The sequence below is a fragment of the Lupinus angustifolius genome, unplaced genomic scaffold (assembly GCF_001865875.1).
Source record: "Lupinus angustifolius cultivar Tanjil unplaced genomic scaffold, LupAngTanjil_v1.0 Scaffold_200_6, whole genome shotgun sequence".
NCBI classification, from domain to species: Eukaryota; Viridiplantae; Streptophyta; class Magnoliopsida; order Fabales; family Fabaceae; genus Lupinus; species Lupinus angustifolius.
This window is the reverse complement of record NW_017726800.1, coordinates 104,864-122,208: the sequence shown is the minus strand read 5'-3', so window position 1 is coordinate 122,208 and position 17,345 is coordinate 104,864. Positions and strand designations below refer to the sequence as shown.

Sequence of the window (17,345 nt, the reverse complement as noted above, 5' to 3'; positions counted from 1 at the left end):
TATATATATATATATATATATATATATATATATATATATATATATATATATATATATATATATATATATATATATATATATATATATATATATATATATATATATATATATATATATATATCCTTACAACTTGTTATCATTGATAAAAGTATGACTAAGGATAGCAACGGAGTTGGACGAGTAGCGTTTTTCCGTTTCCAAACCCATAATATTTATGAGTACCTACACATATAGCAAATATTTGTAGATACCCAATTAATAATAAGATATTTATATAATTTATTTATGTTTACGTTCAAACCACTCCAATTTATTGTGGAATAATAATGAAATAGATAATATATAATCCTAAAATAATAATCTATAAAAAAATTATTATTGTGGGTACTCGTTGCAAATATTTCTATGACTATCAACAAATCAGTTATTCTCGTCATCCCTAAATATGACTAACTAGAATGTGTAAAGAAGATTTTCTTATTGGATATTTTTATAAACCATTTTTTAATTATTTATTTATAACTTAAATAAATGCACAAATACCAAAATATGATTGCAGAAGCGAATTATACAATTTAATTACAACTATATTTAATTCCTAATATTGTTAACGAAAAAATTAAACAAAAGGAGTTATATTTTTTTATTTCTATCCTGTGTTGGAAATCGTTCTGTTTGCAGAGAGGCTCTTTTGAATGATGTATACGTTATGAAGTTCTAGTTGGTATACACTTTGATGAAGAGAAGAATAAATTGAAAGAAAGATAATGTACAATGCATTGATGATGCTAATAATAGTGACATAAAAATTAAAATACTATAAATTATATTTTCTTTTACTAAATTGTCCCACCAACACATATCACAAGTAAACTAATCATTACTAAAGTCAAAAGATATTGATCTAATAGTATAAGACGATATTTATTAAAAAAGAAAAGTATAAATTAATTAATTTCATATCAAAAAAAATGAAGAAATATTTTGATAATACAAAAAAATAATATTAAAGTATAACTCTTTATAGGAGTAAATACATCTCTGAAGAGATGGCGTTTAACTTACCAATTTCCAAAGGTGCGTAGTATTAATTGCATTGTATAACCTGTCCCACAAGTTTTCTTTCACATTCAGACGTACACGATTACACGTGCTTATAATATATATATATATAACTTGAAAGCAATATCCTCTTCAAAAAAACTCACGGGCTAGAACTAAGCCCAACCTATTGGGCTTCAAAGGCCCAAACCGTACTGGGCCTCCTGGCGCGGGAGACAACGGGTAGATCCCGCGGGAACCAACGTGTCCTTCCTCCGACGTCATTTTTCCCGCCAAAAAAAACCCTAATATATGACCATCCCGCTCCCAATTTCCCCAAATTGCCCAAAATCTTGATCCAAATCTCAGATCCTTCTAGAACCAATGAGGACTTCGAACGATTGTTCTGCTTCTCCATCGTTGAGATCAAAGAAGAATCACAGCCATAATCTCCGAAGCTCAAAGCCCAAATCTTCTGACCCTATTTCACTGAGCTCCAAAACCCCAGAGAAGACTGTTGAGCTCACGCCTCGATTGAGAAACCGAGGCGTGGCGCTCTCGGTCTCTGAGATCAGGAAGGTCGCCAAAGGGCTTCATGATCAGAGTCATAGAAAGAAAGAAGCTGATTTGGCGTTGGAGAAGGGTAAATCTGTCAAAAGGAAGATTTCAATGCCTTCACCGAGTAAATCAAAATTTGCCTCTGTTCAACCCAAGATTCCAGAAAAGTATGTTGATTATTATGTACTATAACATTTCAGAAAGTTCAATATTTTTTGTGTTAATTGTTTTTTTTCCTATTGTGTTGGGGTTTGTGTGCAGGTATGAAATTTTATGTGAGTTTTTCCATGGCTTGGATTCATCTATTCGCTTGACGCAAATGAAAGGAAGAATGCCGAGTTTCACTAATATTGTCCCAAAGATTGAATGTTTAAGTGATAGGTACGAGTGTTTCTTTGATACTCGTTTTTGTTCTTTTTTATATAAATTTGTTCATTAGTATCCATTGGTTTATTTGCAAATTATGTGTCAATGCAAGGTTTTTAAATTCTGTGTTTTTTTACTTGTTTAGGAGGTTCACACTTAGTCATTTGGCCCAGTTGAAATTTATCTTACCCGAGGGGATTATGATTAAGAAGGTACAAGTGTTTGATGAAAGGACGAGTAGTATGAAGCCAGATCTACATGTTACTATAAATCGCGATGCAATATTGTCCGATGCAAAGTTGCTTCTTAAATGTGAGAGTATGTCTGAGAGTATGCAAATGAGGCTGTTCTTTCGCACACAGCTTGGGGAATTTTTTAAATCGCATCCAGAGGTACATAAGAATATATGTTCGAAGAGATTTTTTTATGAATTATTCACTTTGCATGTGATTCATTTTTTTCTTGCTTTGGCTTCTATGTAAAGCAGTACTCTGTAATCATGTAGCTTTGTATTATGATTGTGGAACTGATTGCCTTTTGAAATTAATATGAAAGATGGATCTTGAGTTCTTGGTTTTATACACTGGTGTTGAAGAAGTGCAAGATAAATTATCATTATGGCACTTGAGTCAATACTGCTGAATTGAAGCAACTTACGTCTTTTCCATAGTTCAGAAACTCGCAATTCATAAGATAATCAAATTTTAGTGATAACAGTTAATTTTGATGACCTCGACTCTTTTTAATTGTGTACTATTTGATCTAAAAGATGGTTGTGCATGTAGGGTGATGAAATTCCAGAAGCTGTATTGCCAGAACCATTCAATCGTCCAAAGCAGGATTGTTTTTCAGACATATTGAAAACTCCCTCCTCAGTTCGTCCTCCAACAGTGTTGTCATCACGGATGCTGGATAATGACATTGTTGATTTTACGGAGTCTAACAGAGAGAAAAACATATCAGCAGTCACATCAATTGAATTACTTAAGCAGCAACCAGCAGTAGCTTCTCATTTGTCTCAATCTTTCAGAAGGCGGTTTTGGCAAAAATCAATGGAAAACAGAGCAGATACTGTACAGCAAAATTTGGGATCAGATTTGTTCCAAACCCCAGCTAATCCAGCTGTTGAGTCAAACCCCCTACAGAAAAATCCCCCCTTGGTGGGCACTGGATCTACATTCCCAGTTAAGCTGGTTTCAGAAGCTGCTAGTAGTGAAATATGTCCAACAATTTGTGCTTCTTCAGGCTACTTTGAATCATCTAGTGCTCCAATTGCTGCTACTCCGAGCAAAACAATTGAGTATACATCAACTCCAGTTAAACTTGTTGATACTCCATCCAGGCCGATGACAGTGACTCCTTCAATTCATCCATCTAAAAAACATTACATTACCCCGGATGACAACTATTCCAGTTCAATGAACAAATTAGCTAGGCGTCCACCTCGCTCAACAAGGTCATTGAAATTTGACTCTCCAATGAAAAATAAGGAGACGGAGGATAAAAATGTTGTCTGTGGCTTATCGATCAATGACGATATTTTTGATATCCTCCCGGAGAGTCTTCTTGAATCGGTATGCCTTATAGATCCTTTTTAGATAATTATAGATCCTATGGTTTTAAATTTTCCTATATCAGTTGACTAGGACAAATGCAAAAGCATTGCAGCTATAGAATCCATTTGAAATCAAATTTGCACTTGGGTCATTGTGATTACAGGTTGGATGTCTAATTGTTCAGGCGGTAATGATAGTATATTGATCACGAAAACTGGTGTTGGGTATGCCACAATTGGAAAAATAAAACCTTTCTTGAAATTTTAATTATTAGTATGCTAACAATTGAGTAGGCTTTTATTTTCTCTTGTTTATTGTCCTCTCAAATGTGCTAATATCTTTGAGATTTAGTTAACATAAGCTGAAGCAGTTTAGAATTTACTTATCAATGTTTTGTTCCCTTTATTCCATAATGTTTCCTAAGTATGCTTATGTTAGGCTTTTAAGTGTTTTTTTTTGCATTGAACTAAATTTCTTGTCATCTATGTATACTTATTTTATCGCTTGCATGAGTAGGATAAAATTAACTGTGTTCTTTTGCAGATTTGGGAAAAGGAAAAAGTGACGATGGAGGAAAGAGATCCAGCTATCTCACAAGCAAAGAGACGGCAAAAAATGATCGCCAGCCTCCCTAAGCTCTTTAATATGATTCACCTCATGTTTCATTCAATGAACCGTTCTCTCATCACAAAAGCGGAGCTTGTTAACAAGATAATCTCGAGCCATCGTGATATTGTTGACAGAAGTAATGCATCATTCTATTTAAAAATAATTGACTTTTTTATAGTTATTGGACACTAATCTTTCTTGGTTTGTATTCTCAGGAGAGATTGAAGAACAGCTGAACTTGTTACTAGAACTGGTACCAGAATGGATTCATGAGAAGTTGACCTCTAATGGGGACATCCTCTTGGGGTATTTTTTTGTTCTTTTCCTTTTCCATATAATCTTTTGTTTTGTTTTTCATTGTTTTGATGCTATTGTTCTTCTTTTTGTAGCATCAATAAAACATTGAACCCTGGGACCATACGAGCATCACTTGAAGAAGCAAAATGAACAAGTTGACTAAGTTCTTAGAAGTTACCAAGGCTATGATGTATGTTGTTCTTTATCTATTGAGTTGCCTGTAAAATTTTCAACCTATTTTCTTTTGGGTATATTATTAGAGAGGAGAAGTTGGCAGAGCAACTCAGCTTTTTTTAGATGGTCTATGTCACAATAGACACACCAAGAGGAGATAGATGGAATGAACAATCCCTTTTTCGTTCTCTTATGATGGGTTTGCAATTATTTTGTATAAACAATATTGCATCCTAATTTAACCTGTTGGGTTATATTTATACATTTTCATGTCACTTTTGACATGATTCTAGGTAATTGCTATTTTCTGTCTTAATTCCCCTCAGAAATAAGGTGGCCAGGGAACTAAAACTGCAAATAGATGGTTGTTGTCTGCACATAGTTTTACATTTTTTTCCAATAGCTGGAACTATAATCTATTAATCAAACTAATTAAATATTGAAAAGAATGTTTTTAAATATGTTGTTTCTCTCCTCCCTCCACAATAATTAGTATAATAACATTAAATAATGAATAATTCAATTAATAAAAAATAATGAATCATTCATATATTACTATGAATGTTTCTTTTATGTTACTTATGTTTTTTACAACTTTTTCTTAGAAAAGATAATATAAAAAAGTTGTGATGGGTCATTTATCTTTAAAAGATAAAGATAAGTTATCATAAGGATGAAGAAATTGTCTCGATGAAACACTTCTTTTTCCTGACAGTAATGTTTCATTTGTTTTTTAAAATTATTTTCTTTAAAATTTGTAACAAAAAAATAATAAGAATGAATGAAGTATTGTGATGACTGATGAGTCCATTCTTTTCTCAAGTATTTTGATGAGTCCTTTCTTTTCTTTTCAATGGTTATAAGTAGCTATGATATTGCAAAGATGCTAAACTAATCAACCTTTTCTTTCTCCCAAAAAAATCATTTAATCTTAGATTTCTCTATTGTACATATAAATACATAAGAGTAGAATATTCTATGTTAGATAAAAGTTAAATACATTTTCTCTCTTTATAAAAAAATAATAATAAGTTTATATAATGACAATTGAATGAATTTGGATGAATATGGACTTGGATCATAATAGATGGATTTGGATGAATATGAATTTGGATCATAATGGATGGATTTAGATGAATATGAATTTTAAAAAATCTCAGTATGTAAATTTACTTCTGAAAGCTCTGAAAGGCAACAATTTAGGTGAGGTCAGAGATATTGTATTGTACAATAATGTATTTTTTCTTGTGCTCAATCATGACATAAAAATGTTATATCAATCCTTATTGAAACTTTTTGAAAGAATGCTTTGATAAAAAAAAAGATAATACGGTTGAATTAATCTTTTTGTTAGAAAGATAGTAGTTTATATCATTGGTATCAAAACTGATTCATGTTGGTCGGTCTAACCCCGATAAATCGGTCTTAATATCGCTACGATACAACATTTATATCGGCCATGCAATTATACCAGTAAATACTGGTTATACTAGTCGTTTTTCAATTGAATCGTATCGGTCATATCAACTATTTTCACTTACAATTATTTTTTAATGAAAATGATTTATTTTTAACAAAATATTGGTATGGATGATCAAACACACAACTACTATAAATAAGTTAGAAATTGAATAAAGAATGAATGTATTGTGATTTGAAACCCAAACTGAATTGGGTTATGGTGAAAGAGTAATGTAATTGTATTTGATTTGAATTAATTTACAATAAGTTACAAATTGTGTATTTATATAAGAAAAATGTATCCGGATAATCTAAAGTTATCACTAAAATATCCCTAATGAAGATTATGAAAGATAATATAGCTTATAAAAGATATGGGATGTTGCTTGCATCGCAAGCAATATCTGGTTCATGTCTTATTGATGCATAAGGTTTGGCCTTTGACTGAGTCAGCCTATCCGTGCCATGCCTGATTTCTGACCATAGGAAGTTGGCATGTGTGGCCGTGCTAGACTTGGTTTCTGACCGAGCTAAGTTAACTTGTGTGACCGTGTCGTGTTGGATTTCTGACCAAGCTAAATTGGCATGTGTGACCGAGTGTGGCACATCAGTTTGGCTACGTCTGTTTGGGTCATTTGTGTATTTTGTCTCAGTCAAAATTTTGTTGTCTGACCGAGGAGCTTGTATCTTGACTAATATCCCCCCGCAAGCTGAAGCACACATGTTGTGTAGTCCAAGCTTGATATGAATTGTTGCATAATCTTTAGGCCCCAAGGCTTTTGTAAGAGCATCTACAAGTTGCAAGTGTGATGGAACATAGAGTAGTTTTAAGGAGCCTTTGACACATTCTTCCCTTACTGTGTGGCAATCAACCTCGATGTGTTTAGTTCTTTCGTGAAAAACCAGATTTGATGCAATGTGAAGAGCATATTGATTATTACAATACATTGTTGTTGGGCTACATGGTGAAAGATGCAGATCTTCTAGCAAATAGGAAAGTCATTTTATTTTACAAGTGGTTATGACCATGCCCTTGTATTCTGCCTCACAGGAGCTTCTGGAACTGTTCTTTGTTTCTTGGACTTCCAAGAGATAAGTAACTTGCCTAAGTATATGCAATAACCAGTGACAGATCTCCCTGTGACAGGACAGGAGCCCAATCATTGTCACAGTAAGTTTGTAAATGAATGACAGAGTTAGTAGGGAAGAATATACCAAAAACAGGGGTGCCTTTAAGACATCTAAGAACTTTTAAGCTTAAATATCCCTGCAGTATTATATTCCCCTCCCAGGGGAGCCTTCCGCAACTCGAACACGTGACCTCAGGAATAAATAGTCACTATACCACTGAGTCGCTACCATTAAGCTATATTGACTATTTATCCCTGAGGTCACGTGTTCGATTCGCGGAAGGCTCCCCTGGGAGGGGAATAAAATATTGCAGGGGGTATTTAAGCTTAATAGGTGGCACACTCGGTATGTTCATGAGCATGAGAGGTCGCATGTCAGAACTGGGGTGTTACAAAAAAAGCTTAATGGTAGCGACTCAGTGGTATAGTGACTACTTATCCCTGAGGTCATGTGTTCGAGTCGCGGAAGGCTCCCATGGGAGGGGGATAAATTACTGCATGAGGTATTTAAGCTTAATGGGTGGCACGCTCGGTATATTCATGGGTCTGGGAGGTCCATGTCAGAACTGAGGTGTTACAGGAAGAGCGTTGACAACAGGCACAAGTTGGATAAGATGAGGACCCTAAAAAAGGAACCAAAGTGGAGGAAGGGGATCCTTAAATAACTACGGGAGAGGAAGCAATTCCTCAAACAACAAACCACCTTGGTCCAAGAATCCATGGATCCCTAGCAAACCACCTTGGTCCAAGAATTCATATGGTTCCGATCAAAATATAATACACTTGAATTTTGCACACACATATCCTAAGCCGAACATTAGATTAGAATGGACATCAACTTTGCCAGTGTGGATTTCGGGTCCCACTTGTATTGGCATGATGAACCACTCAGATTGTCACCAAGTATCATGGACCTTACCGGTGTGGACCATGAGTCCCACTTATGATCCCTAAGGTATTTGGGGTTCCTTTCTTTATGATTGGATGCAATCTGAATACCTTATAGGGAACCTGTAGTTTTTAATGCATTCATTATACCTTAGAACTCTACCCTATGATATTGTTCCTTAAATACTCCACAACCCTTGTAGGTGGACCTTTTCTAAAACCTGGGAAGCATATTGTATCATTTATCATGCCATAAGTTGGAATTCATGTCCCTTTAATAAAGTGATTCAATTGTCACCTCAAGCTCAAATGGTATAGGATATCATTGCAAATTAATATTCCTACACCATAAGTACATTGCATGCATGCAAAATAAAGTACCCATAATAAGATCCGTCATCCTAAGGGTCTTCATAGAAAAACCTGGGTATAGTAACTCACATTTACCCTAGGTTAGCCTAAAGTATATAAAAAATATCAACTCATTGTGACATTTCATATGTAATAGTAATGGCTAAATCACCCTAAGATATGGCCCATTACCTTGAGGGCATGCATTTGGCATTTTTCCAACCATGCATACATTAACTAAAAACTTTCAAATACTTTATCCTGCGTGCATAAAAAATAAAAGTATGTCATTCTAACAACCATTCATCCATACCTATAAAAAAGATACATTACTCATACATTCTTTTACTTACTTAGCTATTCATTTAGTCATGCGCATATGAACTTAAAAATAAAAAAATACACCATTCATATATTCCTATACTTCTTTATATATTTCCCCATTAACTTATGCATTAAAAATATATAATTCATGCATTCATGTAAAAAGAAAAAATACATACAACTCAAACTTTTATTCCCTCATTTATTCACTCCATTACTCATTCATGTATTCAAAATAAAAAATTAAAAAAATACACTCATTGACTTATGACTTCATACATTCATGTAAAAAGAAAAAAACACATATAACTCACACCTTTATTCCCTCATTTATTCACTCCATTATTCATTCATGCATTCAAAATAAAAAATTAAAAAAATACATTCATTGACTTATGACTTCATACATTCATTAAAAAAAGAAAAGTACATTATTCATATGTTCATTCATTAAAAAAAGAAAAGTACATTATTCATATGTTCATTCATTAAAAAAAGAAAAGTACATTATTCATATGTTCATTCATTAAAAAAAGAAAAGTACATTATTCATATGTTCATTCATTCATGCATTCAAAAAGAAAATTTCACTCATTCGTTTAGTTATCCATTCATTCACGCATTCAAAAAGAAAAATTCATTCATTCAATTATACATTCATTCATGCATTCAAAAAGAAAAATAATCATTCATTGACTTATGCATTCATTCACTCATGTACATATGCACTTTAATGAATAAACACATCATTCATACGCATTCACTTATTCATTTATTCATACATTCATAAAAAGAAAAATAAATCATTCAAACATTTTACTTCATGCATTACTATAACATCTCATATCTCACCATATCATTGCATTTATCGTCATAGACCTTCTCATATAAGAAAAAGCAAAAATAAAACATTTCGTACATGCATTCAAAATCATATACATCATGAATTACATTTTCTAAGAGTCTCATGCAGCTAAAAATTAAATTACATGCATCCTCATGCATTTATACGTCAAAAATATTAGTCTCATATCATGTATATATCCCAAAATGCATCATCATATATATATATAGTATGAGCTCGATGTAAGCATATTTGCATTTCATGCATCATCATATATACATCATGAACATTTCATGAATGATAAATGAAAGTTTCAGAGTCATCTCACAAGTGTATTTCATAACTTTTAAATCTTCCTTTTTAAAAAAATTGATGGCAATATTGTTGTCTTGAATGGCTAGAGATCCTTTGTAACCCTAGACTTCCCTAATTATTTTAAGAATAAAAGTTGTTCTCTCCATGTTAGTGACCACGACATCTGTAACAATTTATCAATGAAAATATAATATGTATAGTTGTTACACATGTTATGTTGAGATTAAAGGACAACACTATAAACCCAAATAATGAAATATAAGCTTATCTTTATCTTAATACAAGTCCAATAGATTATGTTCCCATTTGATTTATGGCTTGTTCAAAATCAACCTCTGGTAGCCATTGTTTATACCTAGTGCTATGAAGTATGTACTATGAACACTTTGTGCTGGAACGAAGATCATTTGTCCCTTAATTTTCTTGTCCTTTTGTCCTTATCAATAAGTATTAGAAAGCAATAATGTTCTCAATGCTAATCAAGATGCCAATTGCAACATAGAAGAAAATGAAGAAGAAAGTCCTAGAAGATGATAGCTTAGAGTCTTATTTTTTCTTTTGGGCTTTTCTTTTGTTTTTGGGCTTTTGGTTAGTTGCTTTCTGTTTTGCCATTTCTGTTAGGATAGTGGAGTTAGTTAGTGAGTCTCCTTTCTATTTATATCTGTGTGCTTTATCAGTCCAAGTAAGAAAACAAGAGTGGATGAAAGCCTTGACTCATTTTCAATACAAGAAATTCATTTTGTCTTCTTCATCTTCTTTGTTCAATCTTTTCATTAATGGCATACCATAAATTTAATATGGTATTAGAGCCTCTTCATTGAGGAGGCTCTGCCACGCCAAAAACCGCTGCATTCTCTATCCCCTCCCTCCTTCTCTTTTTCCAAGTTTCTTCAACTCCCTACATCTTATTGCCAAATTCGTTTATCTTTGTTCCTGAAAAGGAGACGAAGAACACCAGTCAATCATCATTCCTTGAAATGGATAATCGTGAAATGACACCAGTTAACCCTACTTTGGGTCCTTTATCTCCATTCTTCATACATCCAAGTGAGAATCCTAGTGCGGCCTTGGTTTCAGTTCTGTTGAATGGTGATAATTACCATACATGGTCACAAGCAATAACAAGATCTATAAAGACCAAGAACAAATTGCATTTCATTGATGGTTCATTGCCAAAACCGCAAATAGATGACCCAAGTTTTTCCAATTGGGATAGATGCAACACATTAGTAGTATCTTGGTTAATACAGCCAGTTGATCCAACAATATCACAAAGTGTTCTTTGGATGGATACATCCATGGAAATATGGCAAGACTTAAGGGAGAGGTACTACCAAGGAGACATCTTCAGAATTTCTGAGTTGCTTGGAGAAATTCACTCTTACAAGCAAGGAAATTTGGAAATTGGGGCATATTACTCAAACATCAAGGGATTGTGGCAAGAATTGGACAATTTCAGGTCCACACCACCATGTTCTTTTAACTGCACATTGGCCCCTATTGTTAGAACATATAAGGAGAATGACTATATGATCTGTTTCCTCAAGGGCCTGAACGACCAGTATGAGAATGTGAGATCACAGATCATGCTAATGGATCCCTTACCAACTATTAACAAGGCTTTGGCCCTGCTGACTCAACAAGAAAGGCATCTTCATTCTCACCATAATGAGGTAAAAGTGTTAATGATTGCTACTGAAAATGAGTATAATCACAACAGCATTGAATCTAGTTCCAACATTGGAGGGATCAGAGGAAGAGGTAGAGGACGATCCTATCAGAATTCAGGAGGAAGAGGATCTTATGCTCAAGCAAGATTTGGAAACAATTCGAGTGGGAGATCATCAGGAGGAAGAGGAACCAAAATGTGTACCTTTTGCAATAAAACAGGACACACTATAGACCAATGCTACAAAAAGCATGGATTCCCCCTGGATACTTCAAGAATAACAACATCAACAACAATGGATGAATTCACACACAATGATGAAACAAAGAACAATATGAAGGAACAGGATATGCAGACCTCAACCTCTCAATCCAACCACTATGTCAACAACTTCAGCACTCACACTAATCAATCAAAGGGTAAAGGTAACCTGCACTCATCTGCCTATACAAGTAAGTCTCTAGAATGGATCTTGGATATTGGGACCACTGACCATGTGTGCCACACTTTATCCCTTTATCAAACATTTAAGCATATAAAGCCTATCATGGTAACTCTACCCATTGGCAACCAATTATTAACTTCCATATCAGGTAGTATCATGTTTTCAAAAAACTTAATGTTAACAGATGTGCTATTCATCCCTTCCTTTCATTACAATTTGGTATCTGTTTCCAAACTAACTAGTACTTTGCCCTGCAAACTAACTTTCTTTGATGACTCTTGCCAAATTCAGGACCTGTCCTCTTTGAAGATGATTGGTGTAGCTGACTTAAGGGCATGACTCTATGCTATAAAGAATCATGCTAAGGCCATAACAACAAATCTAGATAATGAGGTTGCTCAATATACAGTTAGTTCTTTTACAGGATATGATTCTAATATATGGCACAATAGATTAGGACATCCTTCACATGAAAAGTTAGTTGTAATGCAAAAATACTACCCTGAAATCAAATGCAATAAAAATTGTTTGCCATGTCATACTTGTCATTTAGCTAAACAAAAAAGGTTGCCTTATAACAATAGCTTTTCTAAGTCTGCTCATATCTTTGATCTCTTGCACATGGATATATGGGGACCTTTCTCTATGCCTAGTACTCTAGGACATAAGTTCTTTTTAACCATAGTGGATGATAAATCTAGATATACTTGGCTTTATTTTATGAAGGCCAAGTCTGAAGTTCCCTACTTGATTGAGAATTTTACTTCTCTGATTGATACTCAATTTGGGCTTAAAATCAAGAGCATTAGAAGTGACAATGGTAAGGAATTCTATATGAAAGAATTTTATGCCAATAAAGGCATTGAACACCAAACCAGCTGTGTAGAGAATCCTCAACAGAATGGCATAGTGGAGAGAAAGCACCAACACATTCTTGGTGTTGCTAGGTCTCTCATATTTCAGTCTGAGTTGCCCCATTGCCTTTGGAATTATGCCATAGGTCATGCAGTTTTGCTAATAAATAGGCAGTCTACTAAATACTTATCCAATAGGAGCCCTCGTGCTGTTCTGTATAACAAAATACCTGATATATCCAACTTAAGAGTCTTTGGATGTTTGAGCTATGCCTCTACCCTTACTTCACACAGAAGAAAGTTGGATCACAGATCAAGAAAGTGTATATTTCTTGGCCTGAAAAGAGGAGTTAAAGGCTATATTCTAATGGGCATTGACTCTCATGGGATTTTCTTATCAAGAAACACAATATTCTACGAGCACATCTTTCCCTATAAAGATGCTGCTAAAACTGAAGACATTCCTGAAACTACCATCCCTAATGAGAACCCTCAACCAAGACCTATCATTGACAAAATATATACCTCTGCTCCCAATGATGAACCTCATAGAGAAATTGTTCCTAATCTGAGTGATGAGTCTTTTCTGCAACCTCAGAATAGTCCTAGGGGTGACTCTAATTCTGATAATAGCACTAATGAGCAAACCTCTTATACAGACCAACTAAGTGATCAAAATAGACCTACATCTCCTATCACTAGGCAGTCCCTTAGGCCTAGGCAGAGACCTCAATACCTTCAGGACTACCACTGCTCCATGTTTGCTACCTATAATGAAGACAATTCTGCCAATACAAAATCCTCAATCACTAGATACCCTCTAAGTATTAGTCTCAGTTATGATAGACTATCCAAAGACCATATGCACTTCTCTTTAAGCATATCCTCTAACACTGAACCTACCAACTACCAAGATGCAATAAAATTAGAATGTTGGAGAAATGCTATCAAGAAAGAACTCACTGCTCTTAATAACAATAACACCTGGATTATAACTACTCTTCCCAACAATAAGAAAACCATATGGTGTAAGTGGGTGTTCAAAATTAAGTACAAGTCTGATGGATCAATTGAAAGACATAAGGCTAGGCTTGTGGCCAAGGGTTTTACCCAAACTGAAGGCATATATTACTTAGAGACTTTTAGCCCTGTAGTAAAGATGACCACAATTAGAGTTATTCTCTCTTTGGCCTTTGTTTACAAATGGCATCTCCATCAATTAGATATAAACACTGCCTTCCTCCATGGCGATTTAAAGGAACAGGTTTACATGAAGGTTCCCCCTGGTGTCCAAACAAAAAATCCAGGGATGGTTTGCAAATTACAAAAGTCAATCTATGGCTTAAAACAAGCGAGTAGGCAGTGGCATAATAAGCTCACTGATGTCCTCATTCAATCTGGTTTTTCCAAATCTGTTGCTGATTATTCATTGTTTGTCAAAAAATTTGAATCTAGTTTTACTGCTATACTTGTGTATGTTGATGATCTCATATTAACTGGAAATAACATAAATGAAATAAATCATATGAAACAACTATTGGACTCTGAATTCAGCATCAAAGATCTTGGTAAGTTGAAGTTTTTTCTAGGAATGGAAATTGCCAGATCAACTCAAGGTATTCTCCTCTATCGAAGAAAGTATGCTCTTGATCTTCTACAAGAAACAGGAATGCTTGCTGCAAAGCCGTCTTTCACTCTTATGGAGTATTCCACTAAACTTATTCATTCTAAATGTGGTGATCTCTTACCTAATCCTGATATCTTTAGAAGGTTAATTGGAAAGCTTGTTTATTTAACTCACACTAGACCTGATTTAAGTTTTGCAGTGAGTCATTTAAGTCAATTTCTTTCTAGTCCAACTAATAAGCACTTGGAAGCAGCATTGAGGATAGTAAGATACATCAAAGGCACTATCAGTATAGGAGTGTTCTTCTCATCTGTCTGTGATTTCAAATTAAAAGGCTACACGGATTCAGATTGGGCAGCCTGTATAGATACTAAGAGATCAGTTTCTGGTTATTGTTTCTACATTGGAAATTCTCTCATATCCTGGAAAAGCAAGAAGCAGAAAACAGTCTCAAGATCTTCAGCTGAAGCTGAGTACAGAGCAATAGCTCTTGCTGCCTGTGAAGCACAATGGTTGGTGCATCTTCTTCAAGATCTTACAGTGCATCATTCTGAACCTGTCATGCTGTATTGTGACAATCAATCTGCTTTATATATAGCTGCCAATCCCGTTTTTCATGAGAGGACAAAGCACATAGAGATAGATTGTCATTCTGTTCATGAAAGAATTCAATCAGGCCTCATACATTTGCTTTCAATTCACACCACTTTTCAAATTGCCGATATCTTCACCAAATCCTTATCTCCCCAACTGTTTAGAAATATACGTTCCAAGCTTGGCATTCTGGACATTCATATGCCAGCTTGCGGGGGACTATTAGAAAGCAATAATGTTCTCAATGCTAATCAAGATGCCAATTGCAACATAGAAGAAAGTCTTAGAAGATGATAGCTTGATGATAGCTTAGAGTCTTATTTTTTCTTTTGGGCTTTTCTTTTGTTTTTGGGCTTTTGGTTAGTTGCTTTCTGTTTTGCCATTTCTGTTAGGATAGTGGAGTTAGTTAGTGAGTCTCCTTTCTATTTATATCTGTGTGCTTTATCAGTCCAAGTAAGAAAACAAGAGTGCAAGAAAGCCTTGACTCATTTTCAATACAAGAAATTCATTTTGTCTTCTTCATCTTCTTTGTTCAATCTTTTCATTAATGGCATACCATAAATTTAATAATAAGTGTTAGTAAAAAAAAATACTTCATTTTAAGTTTATTTTATAAAAGTAATATATTAATATTCACATACATATTTAGATTTAAGTAGATAAGACAGAAAATGATAGGGAACAAAAGATATTCTCCTTCTTTTCCACACATACGATTACTAGTGTGAAATTTTAATTTCAGTGAAGGAAAGAGGGTGTGTGAGGTAATTAAAAAGAGAGAGTATCTGAGGTACGCAATATCAATTAGAGAGCTCTATTAAATGATAAGTGCAACTAAAACAACCTTATCTTTTAACTACACATATCTGATTAGAAAAATAATATATTCTCAATCTCATACATAATCAATCTACAATTTCTCTTAAATTATAAGAAAAAGTAACATTTATCATAAAATAATATTTATTTATTAATAATTAATTTATAAGTTATATATATATATATATATATCTTATAGCATTGAAGGATTTGTAGACTTAATTAAAAGGATATATCATTGTTGATTGGATTAACGGCTTTATCTTGCCAAAGTTATGTGTCATTACAAAAGGATTTGTAGCTTTAAAGTTGGCCTTTCATGGTGGTAGGAATAACCCTTTTTAGCACAAAGTTTAACAATTTTTTAACCCATAATGCTTGACTTTCTTTGCAACAGTATCATTTAAGATTACATGCTGTTGGATATTGTCAATCTTAACTTTGTGCAGATCCATGAGATATTATAGGTTCATTATTTTACCTGAAATGTTCCTTTGATGAAAGTGACAACTGGATTTTGGACCATATTAACCATTGTAGTAGTTATCATAATAGGACATTAATAATTAGTGGTTGAAGAATGGACTACAGCATTTTACAGCTATAGTTATGATATTCCATATTGAAGTTATTAGAAATCTAATTTTCTAATTAATCACAAGATGACAAAAGGTCCAATTCCTTTTCAATCTTCTTTAATACCCAAGGACTGAAACATTATTATTTCATCAGCAAACAAAATTGCAAAAGTAAAGAAGGTTAAAAGGAGTTTGAGGCCCGTGATCATCATCGAATTCCTTGTGCATGTTTTTTTAAGGTCAGGTATAAGTTGGTTTTTTTAGAAAATGAATGAAAAATGAAGGCACATGTATTTTATAACTTTCAAGTATTTAATCTATTTCTTTTCTCTCCCCTTTAAAACTTAACTCGTAAACAGACTTTTAATGAACAACATGAGAAACGAAACAAACAAAAGTTCTAGGCAAATAATTTACTTGATATATGTGTCTTTGTAGATCTCCTAGCAAGTTTGATTAAACAAAACCTTCCTGCACATTAAAGTCTAAATCCTTGTTACTGAACTTGTAGCTAAAAGATAGTTCATTCAGGTAGTGGCCACTAGTGTCACTAATATTTTCATAACATATTTCAAGTAGGGTTTCCATGTTGACAGCCATCAAAATTGACTAAGTGAGAAAACAGTGAGATCAAGGAACTACTCATGACATTGGAGTCTATGTAGTCATCCTTCTTAGATTGTGTGTTAGTAAAAAGCTCAACTACAATATCTATTTGCCATGATTTTGGCTCCCAACCATGTCCGTAGAAAAAAAGGAAGTTCTAGACATGATAATGTACTGTTTTATAAGTTCATATGGATGGGGATCACATGTTCTCATTCATGTCTCACTTTGTGTCACAA

At 33.9% G+C, this 17,345-nt stretch overlaps 1 protein-coding gene across 1 annotated transcript; it reads left to right on the top strand.

The window, feature by feature from the left end:
- The first annotated feature begins 1,330 nt into the window (after nucleotides 1–1,330).
- LOC109340555 (CDT1-like protein b) lies at nucleotides 1,331–4,794 on the top strand. The gene is made up of 7 exons (XM_019578278.1): nucleotides 1,331–1,766; nucleotides 1,861–1,980; nucleotides 2,111–2,357; nucleotides 2,751–3,539; nucleotides 4,065–4,266; nucleotides 4,346–4,436; nucleotides 4,520–4,794. Exons 1-7 carry the CDS (start codon nucleotides 1,426–1,428, stop codon nucleotides 4,575–4,577), a joined length of 1,848 nt encoding a protein of 615 aa, XP_019433823.1. The 5' UTR covers nucleotides 1,331–1,425; the 3' UTR covers nucleotides 4,578–4,794.
- The last annotated feature ends 12,551 nt before the right edge of the window (nucleotides 4,795–17,345 follow it).

Bases quoted from the DNA above. Each gene is read 5' to 3' on its own strand.
- LOC109340555 (XM_019578278.1), top strand. From the start codon at position 1,426: ATGAGGACTTCGAACGATTGTTCTGCTTCTCCATCGTTGAGATCAAAG. The intron at 1,981-2,110 runs GTACGAGTGTTT...TTACTTGTTTAG, and splicing joins ATTGAATGTTTAAGTGATAG to GAGGTTCACACTTAGTCATT. The intron at 4,437-4,519 runs GTATTTTTTTGT...TTCTTTTTGTAG, and splicing joins AATGGGGACATCCTCTTGGG to CATCAATAAAACATTGAACC.